At 35.0% G+C, this 16,290-nt stretch overlaps 1 protein-coding gene across 1 annotated transcript in view; it reads left to right on the top strand.

The window, feature by feature from the left end:
- LOC311183694 (armadillo repeat-containing protein 3-like) overlaps nt 1–16,290 on the top strand; it is a gene marked incomplete at both ends in the record, with an annotated part of 45,501 nt that overhangs the window by 12,437 nt on the left and 16,774 nt on the right. Inside the window, 6 exons of the mRNA XM_084253238.1 lie at nt 1,765–1,833; nt 2,243–2,418; nt 4,742–4,936; nt 6,722–6,905; nt 11,931–12,083; nt 12,181–12,286. Coding sequence (XP_084109364.1) covers nt 1,765–1,833; nt 2,243–2,418; nt 4,742–4,936; nt 6,722–6,905; nt 11,931–12,083; nt 12,181–12,286 — 883 coding nt within the window. The remainder of the gene's footprint in view (nt 1–1,764; nt 1,834–2,242; nt 2,419–4,741; nt 4,937–6,721; nt 6,906–11,930; nt 12,084–12,180; nt 12,287–16,290) is intronic.

Here is a 16,290-nt window from a genome sequence, read left to right as displayed (position 1 = left end):
AACAACCTAAACTGTGTCACACTGTTGAGCTAGAGCGTGTTCGTGTGGCTCAACCACAAGTCAGAGTTCCTACTTAGTGCCATTTCTGAGAGTGGTCTCTGTTGAGAAACACAGGGACAGAGATCACAGATATTTAATGGAAGTAGTGATGTATCCATTATTTTGACTGATTTAGCCTCAAGAAAGAAAAGATGCATTGAACAATCTGGTGTCAAAAAAAAACCCAGAAAAACAAATTGATCAACTGTGACAACAATTTATAAGAACTGCTAGTGAATCTTTTAAAGCCTTAGTGGGTAGATCTACTAGGTTATTGTTGATTATCACTTGCTATTTGGACTGAATTCATATCCAGAGGGTGATTTTAAGGCACAGAACCCTCTGAAGAAAACATTTAATTTTTTCTGGGGACTGAGGCAAAGTATCACACACAGATGCAGCAGGGTGATCTCTCCCTGTGGGGGTGGATCTGCAGAGAAAGAAGAAGGCACAGAGAGAGTATGAGTCTTCTCGCCTCATAGTCAATGTCACCCAAGAAACTGTGAAGTATATGGAGGGTGATTTTGAATACCAAGTGGAGAAAGTACTTGGAGATCTGAAAACGCATGAATATTTCTCTTCAAGCATGCAGGCATAGACTTTTGAATGACCTTCATGAAATCCATTCCAAAAAATACAGAGTGAACCCCTACAAATGAGAAGAGGAATAACAGCACATTTTTGCAAAGGATTCACTTCTATATCATTTACCAGAATGTGTGGAAAGATCTGACTATTATGCCTGAGTTAGTGTACTTTTGCTTTTTTAAATGAGTGCTTACTGTAAAAGGTTGTCCTTCACATTAGGGTACTAGGATTCCCAGAAGCTTAATTATTCTTTTCAGGTGTATTCTCAGAATTACAGCTAACCCTCTTTTAGCCACATTAAACAGAAAGAGACAGCAGAGGGGTTTTGACAGGGTGAAGAACAGCCACATCCCTGGATCCCACAGGATAACTTGCCTGATAAAAGCCAAGTGCTGTCTACCCAGCGGTTAATGAGGAACAAATCACCCAGACACCATCTGCTTCAGCTGTGGCTAAGAGAACTTTTCCAAAACTCTGGTGATGATAATATTGGCTTATATATGAAGATAATTGATCAAGAAGAAAAATTGCAAACAGAAGGAACAGCTATGTCTTCTCAGAAAAAGGGGACAAGGAATAACAGGCAAGAAGTAGGGCCATGACTGTCTCACCTTAACTAGACCAAATTAAATAATACAAAAATTAACTTTTAAAAAATCAACATACTCATCTTTGAGCATTTTTGGTAATTCTGCTAATCATATAAAATGTAAACCAGCTCTGTTAATGAAAAAGGACTCAGGATAATTCATATTTGCATTCTATACAAATTTTATTAAAATCGAAATTTTGAATTCCCTCCCCACAACAGAAGTAAGAATTACTATCATACAGTGATCAAGTGTGGGGCCAGTCAGTCAGCTGTAAAGATGGGCTCTGGAGGCCCGCCTGGCCCTGCTGAGGTTGTGTTTTCTCCTGTCTCGGGGGTGGTGCGCTCAATGATCAAGGAACATGGGCTGGAGTCCATGTGGAATCAGACAGACCCAGGCATCACATTTGACCCCACTGCTTTCTTCCTGTGTGGTTTTTACCCTGATCTGTAAAATTAGGTAATAATAGTACCTCTCTCATAAGGGCCATTCAACACACAGTCATTATTAGTATTAACTAACGTTGATATTGTTTCATTTTTTGTAGGTGATGTTAAAAAATTGTTAAGGGAGTTGGATATCCTGAATTCTGTCATTGCTCAGCTGGCTCCAGAAGGTAACTTTGCATCTTACTTCTGTTTAAGACCTGGAACTGTGTTTTTTTTTTTTTACATTTAATTAAACTACTTATTGAAAATAGTTCATGAAATACCAGTTATGAATTGTCATTAAAATTTCTCAAACTGGGGGGGGGAAGGAGAAGGGACGGGGAGAGGAAGGATTAGGATCAAAATAAGGGGGGGTGCAATTGTATGAGGAATATAACCAAAATGAAAATGCATACATTGTGCAAAAATGAAAAATGATGTAAGCATTATATAAAATAAAATATTGAAAAAAATTCTCAAACCAAGTTGGGCTCCAACCAAGGTATAATTTGTGGAGCTTTGGTTTTCTAAGCATGCTGTAGAGGAGTGGTTGAATGAGGACTTAGCATACTCGTGCTCTTTATTTTTGAAATACAGAAGAAGTGATTATCCATGAGTTTGCTAGTCTTTGCCTAGCAAACATGTCTGCTGAGTACACCAGCAAAGTGCAAATATTTGAATGCGGTGGATTAGAGCCTCTCGTCAGACTGCTGAGCAGCCCTGACCCTGATGTGAAGAAGAATTCTATTGAGTGCATTTACAACTTGGTCCAGGTAAGAGCAAGTTCTGAGAATGTGTTTTGACAAGAGCTGATTACAGAATTTATTTTTTGCATAAAAAAGGGAAAAATCTTTTTAAAACTCATCAGTTTTGATTAATCAGTTCTTCTTGGTACTTATTCAGTAGATATTCAGAGAAAAGGTAATAGAATGTTAGTGTAGAGACCTTTCATTTTTTACATATTATAATTAATTATCTCCCATTAAAGGGAATTTGAGAAACATATTTAAATTTTAAGGGGATAAGAATGGCTTGCAAATTAAGGCAGAGTTATACTAGATAAAATGTATTTCATCTAAATCAGGAAATCTAATTTTTGTATTGAACTAAGTTTAACCTGGGTTACTGTATATTTGTCTAACTAGGTGATCCTTGAACTACATGAGGGTTATGGGTGTCATTTCCTCCCGTCAAAAGCCCAAGTACAAATTTTCACTGCTCTGAAAACTACTGATAGCCTGCTGTTGACAGGAAGCCTTGTTGATAACCTAAGTCGTTGATTAGCACAAATTTTGCAATTATATGTGTTATATGCTGTGTTCTCACAATAGAGTAAGCTAGAGGAAAAAATACTATTAAGAAAATCACAAGGAAATGCTTTATTATATTTAATGATACCCACAGTTTATGTACCTAATCTATTTATAAGCACATCCATGAATAAGTGGACCTGAGCAGTTAAATCTGTGTGTTTAAAGGTCAACTTTACTATATATACCTTATTCAGTGAATAAGATCTTGGATTCGGCTTATTTATTGGTGAAAACCTAGTGGATTGAGTATGATGAATAAAACTCATTATTGTTCACAAGTCGGAGAATGGCAAGGTGAATGAGCAAGCTGAAATATGTTTATTTGAGAATAGCAAAGAACTGAAGTTTGAGGTACACAGATTTAGTCAAAAACCTGAAATATGTCTAGAAGAGGGATCGGGGGGGGTTTTACAGAGAGAGAATGAAGAGAGAGGTCATGGAGGATGAGGTCATGGGTCAATTAATGGTCACATGAAGGAGACACAAGTTAAATGGACAGGTGGAAGGGGTAATAGTAAAAAAAAAAGGGGAGAAATTTTTTCTTTATCAGTCCTTTCAAACAGGACATTCTCCTTATTGTTGGGATGTTGGGGGTTGGTCCAGTCCCAGGGTCATCTTCCAGTTTAAAGACAATAGTGAAACAGCTTTTTCCTTAATTGATTTCTATGGCCCTATTTTAATATGGCTCCAGTTATGTTACTTTTCACACAAGTCAATCCATGACAAACAGTGACTTTCAATTATTATGTCTGAAGGAAGCCGACAATAGAGGTAAATGGAAGGGTGGAAACAGGAAAGGTAAGCCTTAAGCGGGGCCTTTCCCACCGTTGGTACTCTTTTACATGCTTCCATTTAATATGTTTAGCAGCCAGAGTTTGGGACTTTCCTGGCTTTTTGCCTTGTTTTCTCCATTGCTCACTCCATCCAAGCCCTCTCCCCACCAGTCACTCATAATTACAGACACAAGATGCAGAACAGGGGCCTCCCCTGGGGGCGCAGCGGTTGAGTGTTGGCCTGCTGAAGCTGCCTGCAGCCTCTGCAGCGTCGGTTCGAACCCCGGCCTCCAGCGAGGATCCCATATGGCGCAGCAGACCTCTCCTGTCGTGCCTGCTGCTCTCCTCAGCAGTGTATTTCGTCAGTCTGCCTGTTCTGTTCCCCGCTCTGGCTCTGGCGAATTCTCTCACCCTCCCAGGCTTCTGATTGTACCCAGTGCTTGTATTAAATAAATAAATAAATAAATAAATCTTTAAAAAAAAAAAAAAAGATGCAGAACAGCTTGTCTAGACTAAAGACCCCTTCATACTGTATATTTTTTAAATAAAGGTTAGCATCAGAGATAAACCTGATATCAGTTTGCATGCTCAGTTGGCATGCATGCTTCATTTGGATGAAGAGAATAAGGAATTAATGTCATCAGTTAATCTTATCAAATAATAATTAAAATAGGATATAGAATGTGAAAAGTATTGTATCATTCATAGATTTTATTGTAATGCTGCTTAGAGTAATAGGAATTTGCTGTGTATTAAACAATGGATACTACCAAAGTCATACATCATGTCAGCTTCTTATTATTGACAATGTCTACATAGTTAAAGTGAATACTGTGTATTATCACTTGCAGGTTTGCTTATATTTATGAGTTACTTTGGAAGAGCATCTGAAATAAAAAGATGGGAAAATTATTTTATAATGTCTTCTGTTAGAAAATAAATTTTCTTCATTCTTGACATGGTATATTGCCTTAAAAATTACTTTCTTGATCATTTGTATTTCATGGCAGGATTTTCAGTGTCGAGCTACACTTCCAGAGCTAAATGCAATCCCTCCTATATTAGAACTCTTGAATTCAGAATATCCAATTATTCAGCTGTTGGCTCTCAAAACATTAGGTATTGTTACAAATGATAAGGAGTCACGAGTAATGCTAAGAGACAATCAAGGAGTGGACCAACTTATTAAGATCCTAGAAACTAAGGTATTGAGTTATTCATTCAACTATGAGGAATTGTATCTCCTAAAGGTTGTGATAGAATATAAATTGTAAAATATTTTTAATGAAATTGTGTTCTATTTAAGTATGGTATTAGGTATAGTGAATGATTTTGCTTATTGTGGCATTGTTTATCAGCATGATTAAGTCCAATGAATGATAGAGATCATTGTAGAATAATTATTTAAATCATCTAGGTTTCTCTAAAAAGTTAAAAATAGAACTAGAATATAATCCAGCAATTTGACTTCTAGGTATTTATCTGAATGAAATGAGAGCACCAAGTATCAGAAACTTATGTGCACATGTCTTTTGATGGGATGTGCACATGTCTTTTGATGGGTGAATGGACAAAGAAAATGTTATAGATAGATAGATTGATTGATAGATAGATAGATAATTGTAATATTAATCCATGGTAACAAAGGACATCTTGTCATTTATACAATATGGATGGTCTTTGAGGATATTATGCTAAGTGAAATAAGACGGAAAAAGACAAATACGGTATGATCGAACATGTATTTTGGAACTAAAACAATAGCAGCAGCAGCAACCAAGTTTCTGAATATTGAGAATAGATTGTTAATTGCCAGAGGCAGCACAGAGAGGTGTAGGTTGGACAAAATGGTTGAAGGCTGTCAGAAGGTACACATTTCCAATTAAATAGGTTCTGAGTAACTGAGAGAGTAGATATTAAAAGTTCTCATCAGCAGAAAAAAAGTTTTATAACTATGTACCATGACAGATGTTAACTAGAGTTTTTGTGGTGTTCATTTTGCAATATATATATATATATATAATACAAAATTCATTATGTTGTATACATAAAACTAATATATGCATGTGAACTACACCTCAACTTTTAAAATCTTCTGGTTTAGAAAAGCAGTGATCTGCTTTACTGTATTGATTTAAATGTATTATCTAAAAATACCTTTTCAGAAACATCTAAAATGTATTTGATGAAATATCTAGATACCATGGTCTAGCCAGGTTAAAACATAAAAATTAACTATTGCAAGTTTGTTCCTTGTCAACTTGGCACCCATACAACAAAGACAGTAGCGAGACCCCATGTCCACCTGACCTTTCCCCAGAGGAGGATGCAATGTGCTTGAATCAGATATACTCTTCACCTTGATATCTTGTAACTTATATACCATGATGTAAAATTAATAAAAATACTATTTTATAGCATCAGTACATCTTCTGTTGCATAAGAGGATAAGAGAGGGAGAAAAAAGGAGTTCCTATCCACACATGTACATTTATAACAAAATTAAGAAGAAATACTCATGGCAATTACAGTTCTCTCGTCTATACATTTACAATTATATAATTACAGTTCTCTTCTTCCTATACCCATTCCATATTCCCTTTGCCTGAGCAAGTATTTCAACTTATCTTCATTCTTTATCTGTAGGGTGACCCAAACCTTTATTCCTGAAGGTTATTGGGACAGTGTAGTCTAGATCACATTGTTATAGTTGTCTAAACAACTTCATTTGGCTATCCTCACTGGAAGTTTCCAGTAATTATTTCCTACCTATAAAACATTTTGTGGTTGGGGGAAATGAGAAAAGATGAGACAAATGGTTAGGGACAGTGATGTCACTTTAATAAACACAACTGCTTTCCTGGGCCTCTGTCACAACAAAATTACTTACATTATATTCTGACTGACCTCAGTTCCTCCTCTGGTAAATTTTGAGGGTATAAATTTTTTTTAGTGCAATTCTCTACAGTTGTGTTTACTTTTATTATTAGGACTTGAATGACCTTCATATAGAAGCGCTGTTAGTGATAGCCAACTGCCTTGATGATATGGATACTATGGCGCTGATTCAGCAGACGGGGGGTCTTAAGAAGCTCCTGACATTTGCAGAAAACTCTGCAATTCCTGATATTCAGAAGAATGCAGCAAAAGCAATCACTAAAGCAGCATATAATTGTATGTCTCATTTTATACAAACTAAGCATACATGTTCTTGATTTTGATTGGTGTTTAATTAAACAGTAGAGTATTTGTCTGTGTTTATATGACCATTTGAGAGCAGTACTATACATATTAAGGCCAAATTCATCTCAATGCTGATGGGTTAATGTAGAGATTGTTTTGTCATGGATATTATTTCCATTTTATTTAACTGTAATCCTATCATTTTAAAAAATTTATTCCTAAATTATTTTTTAAGCCCTTATTTCTTTTGATCTTGCAGTTACACAGATGGCATGTGCTGTTTGTGAGTCTCAAAGAGTTGTTTCAATAAATCCACATTTGGAATGATATCTATATAGTAATTTCAAGTTTCAGCTAGAGTCTAGCAGTTCCATGTTATATAACTTTGAAAAATATGTTCATACTACATACATAGCACAGTTTCATTTCAATGACAGGATATGTTGACATAAATCTGTAAAATGTGAGAAATCAATCACATCACAAGCACTGAAGATGAAATCATAGTTTTTATTTATATTTGGAGTATTTTATTTAAAAAAAGACATGATTGTGTTCCCTCTTCCAATAACTCCTCTTATAAATTTATAGATTAAAATTTATAGTAAAGTCTTATAGATTTTACTAGTCTAAATTACTTTATATTCTAAACATATATACTCACATCTGTATATATGTCTATGTGTGTATTATAGGAAACGTTTCCTTTGCAACCCCTCGTGGATTTCCTCAAGGCTAAGTTTGAATGCAATAAGCCAAATTTCAGTCTCATACAAAACTAGTATACAAGGATCTTATAAGTTATAATTTATGCCAAATTCATAGGCTATAAAATTAAGATTTTTAATATTGGAAAAAGTTGCTTATATTATTCTATCAAATATTGCGTTGTCGGAAAAGTCATGACCCATTTTGCTAGTCAAATATGTCATGACTTTTCCAACAGCCTACTAACTTAAACCTTATACTGTCCTATTTGCCATCTAGCTCCAGATCCTTTCAGCTATTTTAACTCAAAAGACAAGACAATGGGAAAACATGTGACAAGGTCAAACCTAAATATTTTTTGCATATCTCAGCTTCTCTTTGGTCTAGTGTTTCTGAGCCATTTTCATATTGTTCAGCCCTGTTATCTATGATAGGACTCAAGAGTAGAAAGAGCACTGGGTAGTTTCTGGTGTTCAATTTCTACTGCTAGCACTGCAATGACCTAGGCATGTGACTATGAGTGAGTTATAACTTCTGTGGACCTATTTATTAATTCATTTGTTAATAATTTAGTAAGCCCCCGGTTTATGTCAATAAACAGGTAAATATACAGGCAATCACAAGATGGTGTTAATGGGCTTGATGATGGAAGAACAGGATCACCCTGTTATTAGGGTTATTAGGGCCACCTAATACGGACTTGGGTCAGATAAGTTTTTTTGGATAAGGTGATTTACAAGTGAGGGCTGAGAGGAAATCATAGAAATTGAGTTTGCAAAAAAGGTCCTGGTGGAATCGGGAGGGTCAGCAATGCTCCAAGAAGAAATAGTGTGTATAAAGGCCAGAGGAGGGATGGAAAGTAGGTTTCCTAATTGCAAAGTGTAGAGATTGGAAACATAGAGACTAGACACAAAAGGATCTGGAGGGGGCTTGCTGCAGTAATCTAGGTGAGAGGTGAAGATATCCTGAAACAACTAAAGGGTGGTTAGGACAATTGTTTGACAGACCCAGGAAGAACCCAGAAGAGTAGGGGGAAATTCCTTTCCTCCCCTACAATATATTGACATGTACCCATCTACATGATTACTTTCCAATTTTGTTTTCTTTTCCTCATAATGATACCTTTACCTAGACAGACCCCAACTAGTCCCATCTTTCTTTAGACTTGCTTTCTTTTCAGATCTTACCTGTATTTTTTTCATCTAATCCATTTTATAGTAACTGTTGCTTGACCTGACCTTGACTGGGGAACAAGCCTGGTCAACATAACTAGACGGCCTTAGTTTATATATTAGCAACAATCAATAAACTCTAAAAACTTAGTGAGGGTTAGCTAAGTATTTCTGTATGGGAAGCAAATAATCTTGAAGAAGTTTTGAAATAACTTTCCACAGAAAACTCCATTCAGAAGTTTTAGGGTTTTAACATATTGCTCATTGTACTGTTAAGAACAATATAGTCATCAGTATTCATTTACAACATTTTCTCTTTACTTTCCTTCATCATCAGACATTTTAATATCCTTTATAATGCATGTCATTGTGTCAAAAATGCGGTGGAAAAAACACATACTACACAGTCTTTAATTTTCTTTGTTGAGTAAAGTTTTAACATGCCTCCCCATTGTGGAAATCCCAAATCAGAGTGCCTTTGACATTGAAAGAAGGAAGGTGTTAATTACCATGTTGCCATGAGGTTTATGAACTGGCATTAACATCTCAGCAGGAACAAAGGTAGCACAATAGCAACTTCCTAGAATGAGTGAAGAAATGCATCATTGCATGCAGATTTATTTTCAGTTATAAAACCTAACACTTTTTTTATTTTTGTGATACTGAATAAATGTTATTTTTAGAGAACATTACTCTCTTAGTAACATAATTACCTTGCCATCTTCATTATCTGTGTAATTAAAACATAAATACTTCTTGGTGTAGCAGTTCAGTGAAGGTACATGGTTAATATGTTAATTCATCTTATAAATCTCTTATAACCACTCAGCAGTCAGCGCTTTTGAGGTTTGGTGAACACAGCTGGACTTTTGAGAACACTCCCAGAAGAGCTGAGTAACTAATTGCCTGTAGTATTTAAGTTATTTTTATAAATCTTGAGTAACTTAGCCAGTGTTAGTTATGACCAGATCTCTTGGCATACATCTGTGTATCAGATGAACAAAGGCCAACAGCATTTGCAAATATGGTGAAATCTGAACTTGCTACTACCTCTATCGAAGAGAGATTTTTTAAAAAACATTGTTAAAAGAAGACAGAAGTCAGATGTTAAATTTAAAATAGAAACCTAGTGCAATAAATCCTGTACATAATTCTGAGAAAAAAATTAGCTTAAAAATGTTTAAGTAACGAATTGTTTTCACATGAAGATGTTATCTAAATTAGTATCAATGTTTTTGCAAATTTTAATGCTACAAAGTATTCTTATATAAATATCCTAAGAACATATATCACACTCATCTTTTTTAATTATGTAAATTGACTTTATGAAGGTAAGTTAATGGAAAAATCAAACCTATGACAGTTTTTTGAATGATATGCAAATTAAAACCACATTGAGATACCACCTTATACCAGTAAGAATGGCACATATCAAAAAAAAAAACAAACAACAACAAATGTTGGCAAGGATGTGGTGAAAAAGGAGCTCTCCTTCATTGCTGGTAGGAGTGCAAACTGGTCCAACCACTATGGAAAGCTGTCTGGAGGTTCCTCAGTCTACAAAAAATGGAGTTACCATTTCAGTCTACTAAAAATTCCATTACTAGGGATCTACCCAAAGGACACAAAAACATTGATTCAAAAGAACACCTGTACACCTATGTTTATTGCAGCACTATTTACAATAGGTAAAACCTGGAAGCAACACAAATGCTCAAAAATAGGTGACTGGATCAATAAGATGTGGCAGATATACACAACGGAATATTATTCAGCAATCAAAAAAGATAAACTCATGCCATTCACAGCAACATGGATGGAACTAGAAGGAATTATGCTCAGTGAAATAAGCCAGAAGGAAAAAGTAAAATATCAGATGGTTTCACTTACAGCAGGAATATAGAGGAACCCAATAAGACATCTGTGTAAAAAAATAAAAGTACAAAACACAACAAAGCAAAAACGGACAATTACAAACCAGAGACATCCTGCAGGGGAGGAGGAGGAGCAGGAGGTGAAGGAGGGAGGAGCCCAGGGGACTGAGGTGATGGTGCACGGGTGCATTGGTGAAGGAAACTCTATGGGGACAACACCTGAGGGGGGGGGGATGCAAATATTGTTTAAAAATGAGCAATGATGTAAAACTAAAATATAAATAAATAAAAGTTTTTTATTTATAAATAAATTAGTAAGGAATTATTTGTAAGCTTGTCAGACTAGTCTTTGTCATCTCTTATAACATTAAAACTGTTTGCTTAATTTTTTCCAATATATTCTTTTAATAAATAATAACTTATTTGTAATTAACTATAGGACACAAGACAAAAAATTAGGTTTTAATGTTCTAGTTTAGCTTAATGCAATCTTTGCTTTAGTAGCAAGATTGTCATTTATTAAAAAAATACCAAATTAAAAGAAAATAATTTAGGTAACAAAAAGAAAACTAAAAATATTTTGATTCTTAATTTAGTGTTTTATAATGAGGTGAATATCATGGTATGTATTAAATTATATTCTCAAAAAATAATGTTAAAGTGTATTTATATTATGCTTATGGTAATTCAGCAGTTAAAAAATTTATTTCAACTTCTGCTCTGTCAGCATATAATGTAATTTAGGAGGTAATTGTGGTGTCTTTGATGTAAGATTATAAATTCCTTAAGACAGAATCATATTCATTTTTACTTTCTCCTCTTGAGTATCCAGCTTACCAGTTCTTACTCTAAGTAGTTCTTCAAATTTTGGGTTTTGTATTTTAAATAAACGTCAGATAAACAGGATTTTTAGCCTTCATGAGAAGATAGCATGTGTGACTACACCACCATTCAGGAAATAATGATTAGTGTTAAATAAGTTCTTGTAAACCTGAGACTTGCCACTTTCCTATAATATTTTCTTTGCTGTAGTATTGGTATCATATATAGGAATAAAAAAATTCAATATGCATGATTTGTTTTGCACAGTTGCTATGCTCTAAAGGTTAAATATGTATACATATATATATATATATATATAAGTTTACTTGTCACTAAGTTAGAAAATAGTTTGAATTCCCATCGTATTTTGATTGAGGAGGAGGTATACTCCATAATTTTTACAGAAAAATTCTAATATTTTTTCTTTTGGATGTTGAAAGCTGAAAATAGGAAGTTTTTTCATGAACAAGAGGTTGAAAAGTGCCTTATAGCCCTTTTGGGTTCTGAAAACGATGGAACTAAAATTGCTGCTTCCCAGGCAATTTCAGCAATGTGTGAGAATACGGATAGCAAAAAGGTTTTCAATACCCAGGGTAAGCAAGCCAGAAAACCCTATTTTGAACATTTTTAAGTTACCATTTTCTTGTTTACATGGATGTTTGTAAAGTCACCTTTAATTTTTTTCCAAAGGGATTCCACAGCTAATTCAGTTGCTGAAAAGTGACAACGAAGAGGTCGGAGAAGCTGCAGCTCTTGCCCTGGCTAACCTGACCACCTGCAGCCCTGCTAATGCAAAGTAAGTGCCGAGTACTGACTTGCTATGGGTTGACCCACAGACCAAGAGACCAAAATGTTCTTATCCACAGGAACAGGAAGTTATACTAGAAAAAAGTGAACTGTTTATGGCAAGGCCACTGTTCTTTAGGGGAGGGCAGGAGATCCTCAGGCTGATTACCTCCCTAGTGTCAACCAGCATTCAAATGCTAAACTCCCCAGAAACACCCTCAGAGATACTCAAAAATAATGTTTTACCTGCTGCCTGGGTCAACTTTCCCAGTCAAGTTAACACATAAAATTAACCATCACATGGAGCTAGAAGGGATCATGCTCAGCGAAATAAGTCAGAAAGAAAAAGAAAAATACCGGATGGTCTCACTCGTAGCAGGAATTTAGAAAACTTAAATAAGAGACCAGGAAAAAGACTAATCAATACAAAGTAAAAATCAAAATCAACAAGCAACTATAAACCAGAGACACACTACGGGGTGGGGGGTGGGAGGAGCGGGGAAAGGAAGGACTAGAGTCAAAATAAGGGGGGGGGGGGTGCAATTGTATGGGGAATATAACCAAAATGAAAATGCATACATTGTGCAAAGATGAAAAAAGATGTAAGAATTATATAAAATAAAATATTTAAATTTAAAAAATTAACCATCACAATACGTTAACAAATTTCATGTTATTTTATGGAATTGTGGCCCATCACATATTCCATTTTTGACTTCTTTCCTTCCTTTACTTCCATACAAATATTTTAGAGGTTTTCCTTAAAGGAATGACTAAAAATCTTAACAATGCAAAATAAAAACATAGTTGAAATATACAAGCACTAAAACAAAATTATTTTCCTTTAATAACTACAATCTTTGACACAGTAATTTTCTAAATCCAGGATGATCATAATCCCTATGAAAACACACACATTTTAGAATATTGAGTTATAGTAAGTAGCATTTTAAAAATAGCACATTCAGTGATTTTTCTAGTATAGTAATGCCAGTGCAAAGATCTTATCTAAAACACATCTATCTCAGTGCATCTAAATTTATATAGTATCTAGAATATTTTAATAGGCCTCCAGAATATATTGATGTTTTGATTTGATGTGAAATTTCCTGTATATGGTTTCACAGTTATATATAAACTCATAGGAAAAGGATGGTAAGTTCCAAAGGAGGCTACCTTTAAATTCTCTTTCAAGTTAATTATCTATTTCACAGATTTTTCTCATCTGAAATCCATTTTAGCATCATAGAAAGGTCAATTAGGACTAAATGATGCCTGACTTTTCTTCTATGACAATCTACTTTATAATTTAATTTCCTTTTGATAAATTTTTAATTGCTGTTATTTCTTTAACCTATTCTCATTTTTTTTCTAATTTCTGTTTGGTAAGAGAAATGAGACATGAATGAACCTGGTTAATGGATGGCCTTCATTGTCTACTTTCGTCTTTTTGAACTAAAAGTATCAAAATAAATGATTTTAGGAGGAAATGGAGTCAAGTTTGACATGTTTGTGCCAAATGCTGCAGAGGGGGGTTTAAAAAATCAATAGTCAACCAAAAGGAATGAAAACAAATGAGTGGCATTGTTGATTTTTCTAGCAAGCTTATCAGAGTATTATTTACTAAAACTAAACACAACAGAAGAAACAACCAAGATGAGGTGTTATTTTTAATAATTATTTTTATTGATGTGACATTAGTTTATAACATATATTTCATGTGTACATAATATTTCAACTAAAAATTCCATATAAACTTCATCATAATCACCACCAAAAGTCTAGTTTCTATCCTCTACCCTAAAATTGACCTTGTTTGCCCATTTCACATACACCCCAAAACTTCTTTTCCTTTAATAACCAGATTGGTGGCTTTCAATAAAAAAAAGTCTTCTCCTCAGATCATCTTTAAAAAAATAGTAGGTTAACTTTGGTGACTATTTCTAGTATCACTTTTTAGAACCATTCTATTTCATCACCATTTCTAGCAAAGTGCTATAGAGTGGAAGCTGATCCATAGTTCTGCTGCTGGATTGGCCTGATGTGGGTGTTAGAAAATCAGAATGTTGCTTTTTCATCCTACAGAAGTAATAAGGGAAGAAGGCAAAAACCTAGCACTAATGCCTTCCAAGTATATTTGATACCCATTTGGATACCTGAAATTGCTAGTCTGATTTTTTTCAATGCAGTTATGTATATTTATTTTGCTTGTTAGAATGTAACCCCCAGGCCACCCTTATAGTTTTTGTGGAAGATTTTCAACTTCAATTATAAATATCACCTTAAGTAGTGTCTAAAGGTCTTGCCTAGTTAGTATTTTCTGGAATACCAACCTATCTATATTCAAGTTTTCTGGATAGTTAATCATTTTGAAAGAGGGAAAAATAAAATGCCTCTGAAAGTTGGCAAAGTACTAGGACCCTCTCTGTCTGAGAACAGATGGCTATATACCTTGTGATTACCAGAGATGTGTATACTATCACTCTTTGACAATAAATTTTAACATCTATTCTAGGTCTGATATGCACAGATTTACTTGATAAAGTAGGACTTTTACTTGATTTACTTGATAGATCTGATATGACAGATTTACCTGTCACTTGGAATATGTAAAGAAATACAACCAAAGGCAGTCTCCTGAGAAGTCCAAACTCATGTTATAGACTTGATATATCCATTGGATGTAATACTGCTGAAGTGGTATAATTGTCTTTGTTGCATGAAGTTTTTTCACCGGGAAAATGTTTTTGGAGCTTTTCATTTTCCCTTATAACAGTAAGAAGAACTGTGTCTTTTTACTGCCCCCTAGTGGCCCTTTAAGATGGAAGTTGGGGGAGGGGCTGACAGGTAAGGGAAGGATTGCAGTGTTTATGAATGAAACACTCACTAATTTAATTTTAAACTCTCTCCAGTGAGTCTAAAATAATATTTTAAAACATTATTCAATTGTTAGAGCCTTAGTTCCTTCTCTGCCTGATGAAATGTTGTTGTTATAAACATAGATTTTACTGGATTGGAAAACATCAGAGTGAATTTGAAGAAATAGAGAAATATATTGAATGGATTTTGCAGTTAATCAAGTTGATTCTACATCTTGATTTTGTGTCCATTGGTAGCTAGTTTGCCTTTACAAACAGTGTCATTCTACTAGCTACCCGTTTTGTGAGGCTAGGTGAATAGGAATATGATGTCACAGTAATTGTAGCATAAAAGCATATTCTGAAAGTCTCAAAATCAAGCCTTCTAAGGAACATCAATATGGCAACAACAACAAGGTTTCACATAATTTTAAAGACTTCTTTAAAGTTTGCAATTTATTTTCATCATTATGTGCATTGAACCCTTATTCTAATCATTTGCCTGAAATTAATTGCAGCTCTCTCCCTTACTACTAAAATGCTCCTTTAAATAATATTTCCTTAAAAAAAGAAAATTCCCTTGGCTATTTTTGTCAGTCCTGGAGTTCATCCAGAATTCGGGGCCACGTATCCCAGGCTTATGCAGCTGTGGGGCAACAGTGGGGTAGTAATTTTAGACTCAGAAAGGGATCAATTTAATGAGCACACTTGACTTCTTGGATCATTACCTTTGTAGAAAAAGTGAGTGGAATGAGAGTCGGGAATCCTGTTCCCAGTGTCCCAAATCTGGCTGTGGTAACCAGCCTGTTTATCATAAAGGACAATGTCCTCTGCTCCCCGCACACAGGTAATTCTAAGCCTAGGTAATTCTAAGGCTGGCCAACCCTGAGTCAGCTGATTGTACCTCCCTAACCACTTGCAGGGCGCCTGCCATCAACATGCCTTCTTTAGTGTGACAGACCTCATGAAGACATGAAAAGTCCTGCTGGGGGGAATGGTTGTAATCACTGCTAACAAACAACGTTCTGGTTGCCAACATTGCCATCTGCTCCCCCGAGTCCCACATATTACCCTGTGTGTGGGCTCCGTTAAACAGATTGATGTGCTGCCCAAGGTCACCCTTGAGTCATGTAACCAGCTCTACAGATGAGCTAAA

Source organism: Talpa europaea (assembly GCF_964194135.1).
Source record: "Talpa europaea genome assembly, chromosome: 14".
In the NCBI taxonomy this organism is placed as follows: Eukaryota; Metazoa; Chordata; class Mammalia; order Eulipotyphla; family Talpidae; genus Talpa; species Talpa europaea.
The sequence above is the reverse complement of the archived record's forward strand: the minus strand, read 5'-3'. Positions and strand labels throughout refer to the sequence as shown.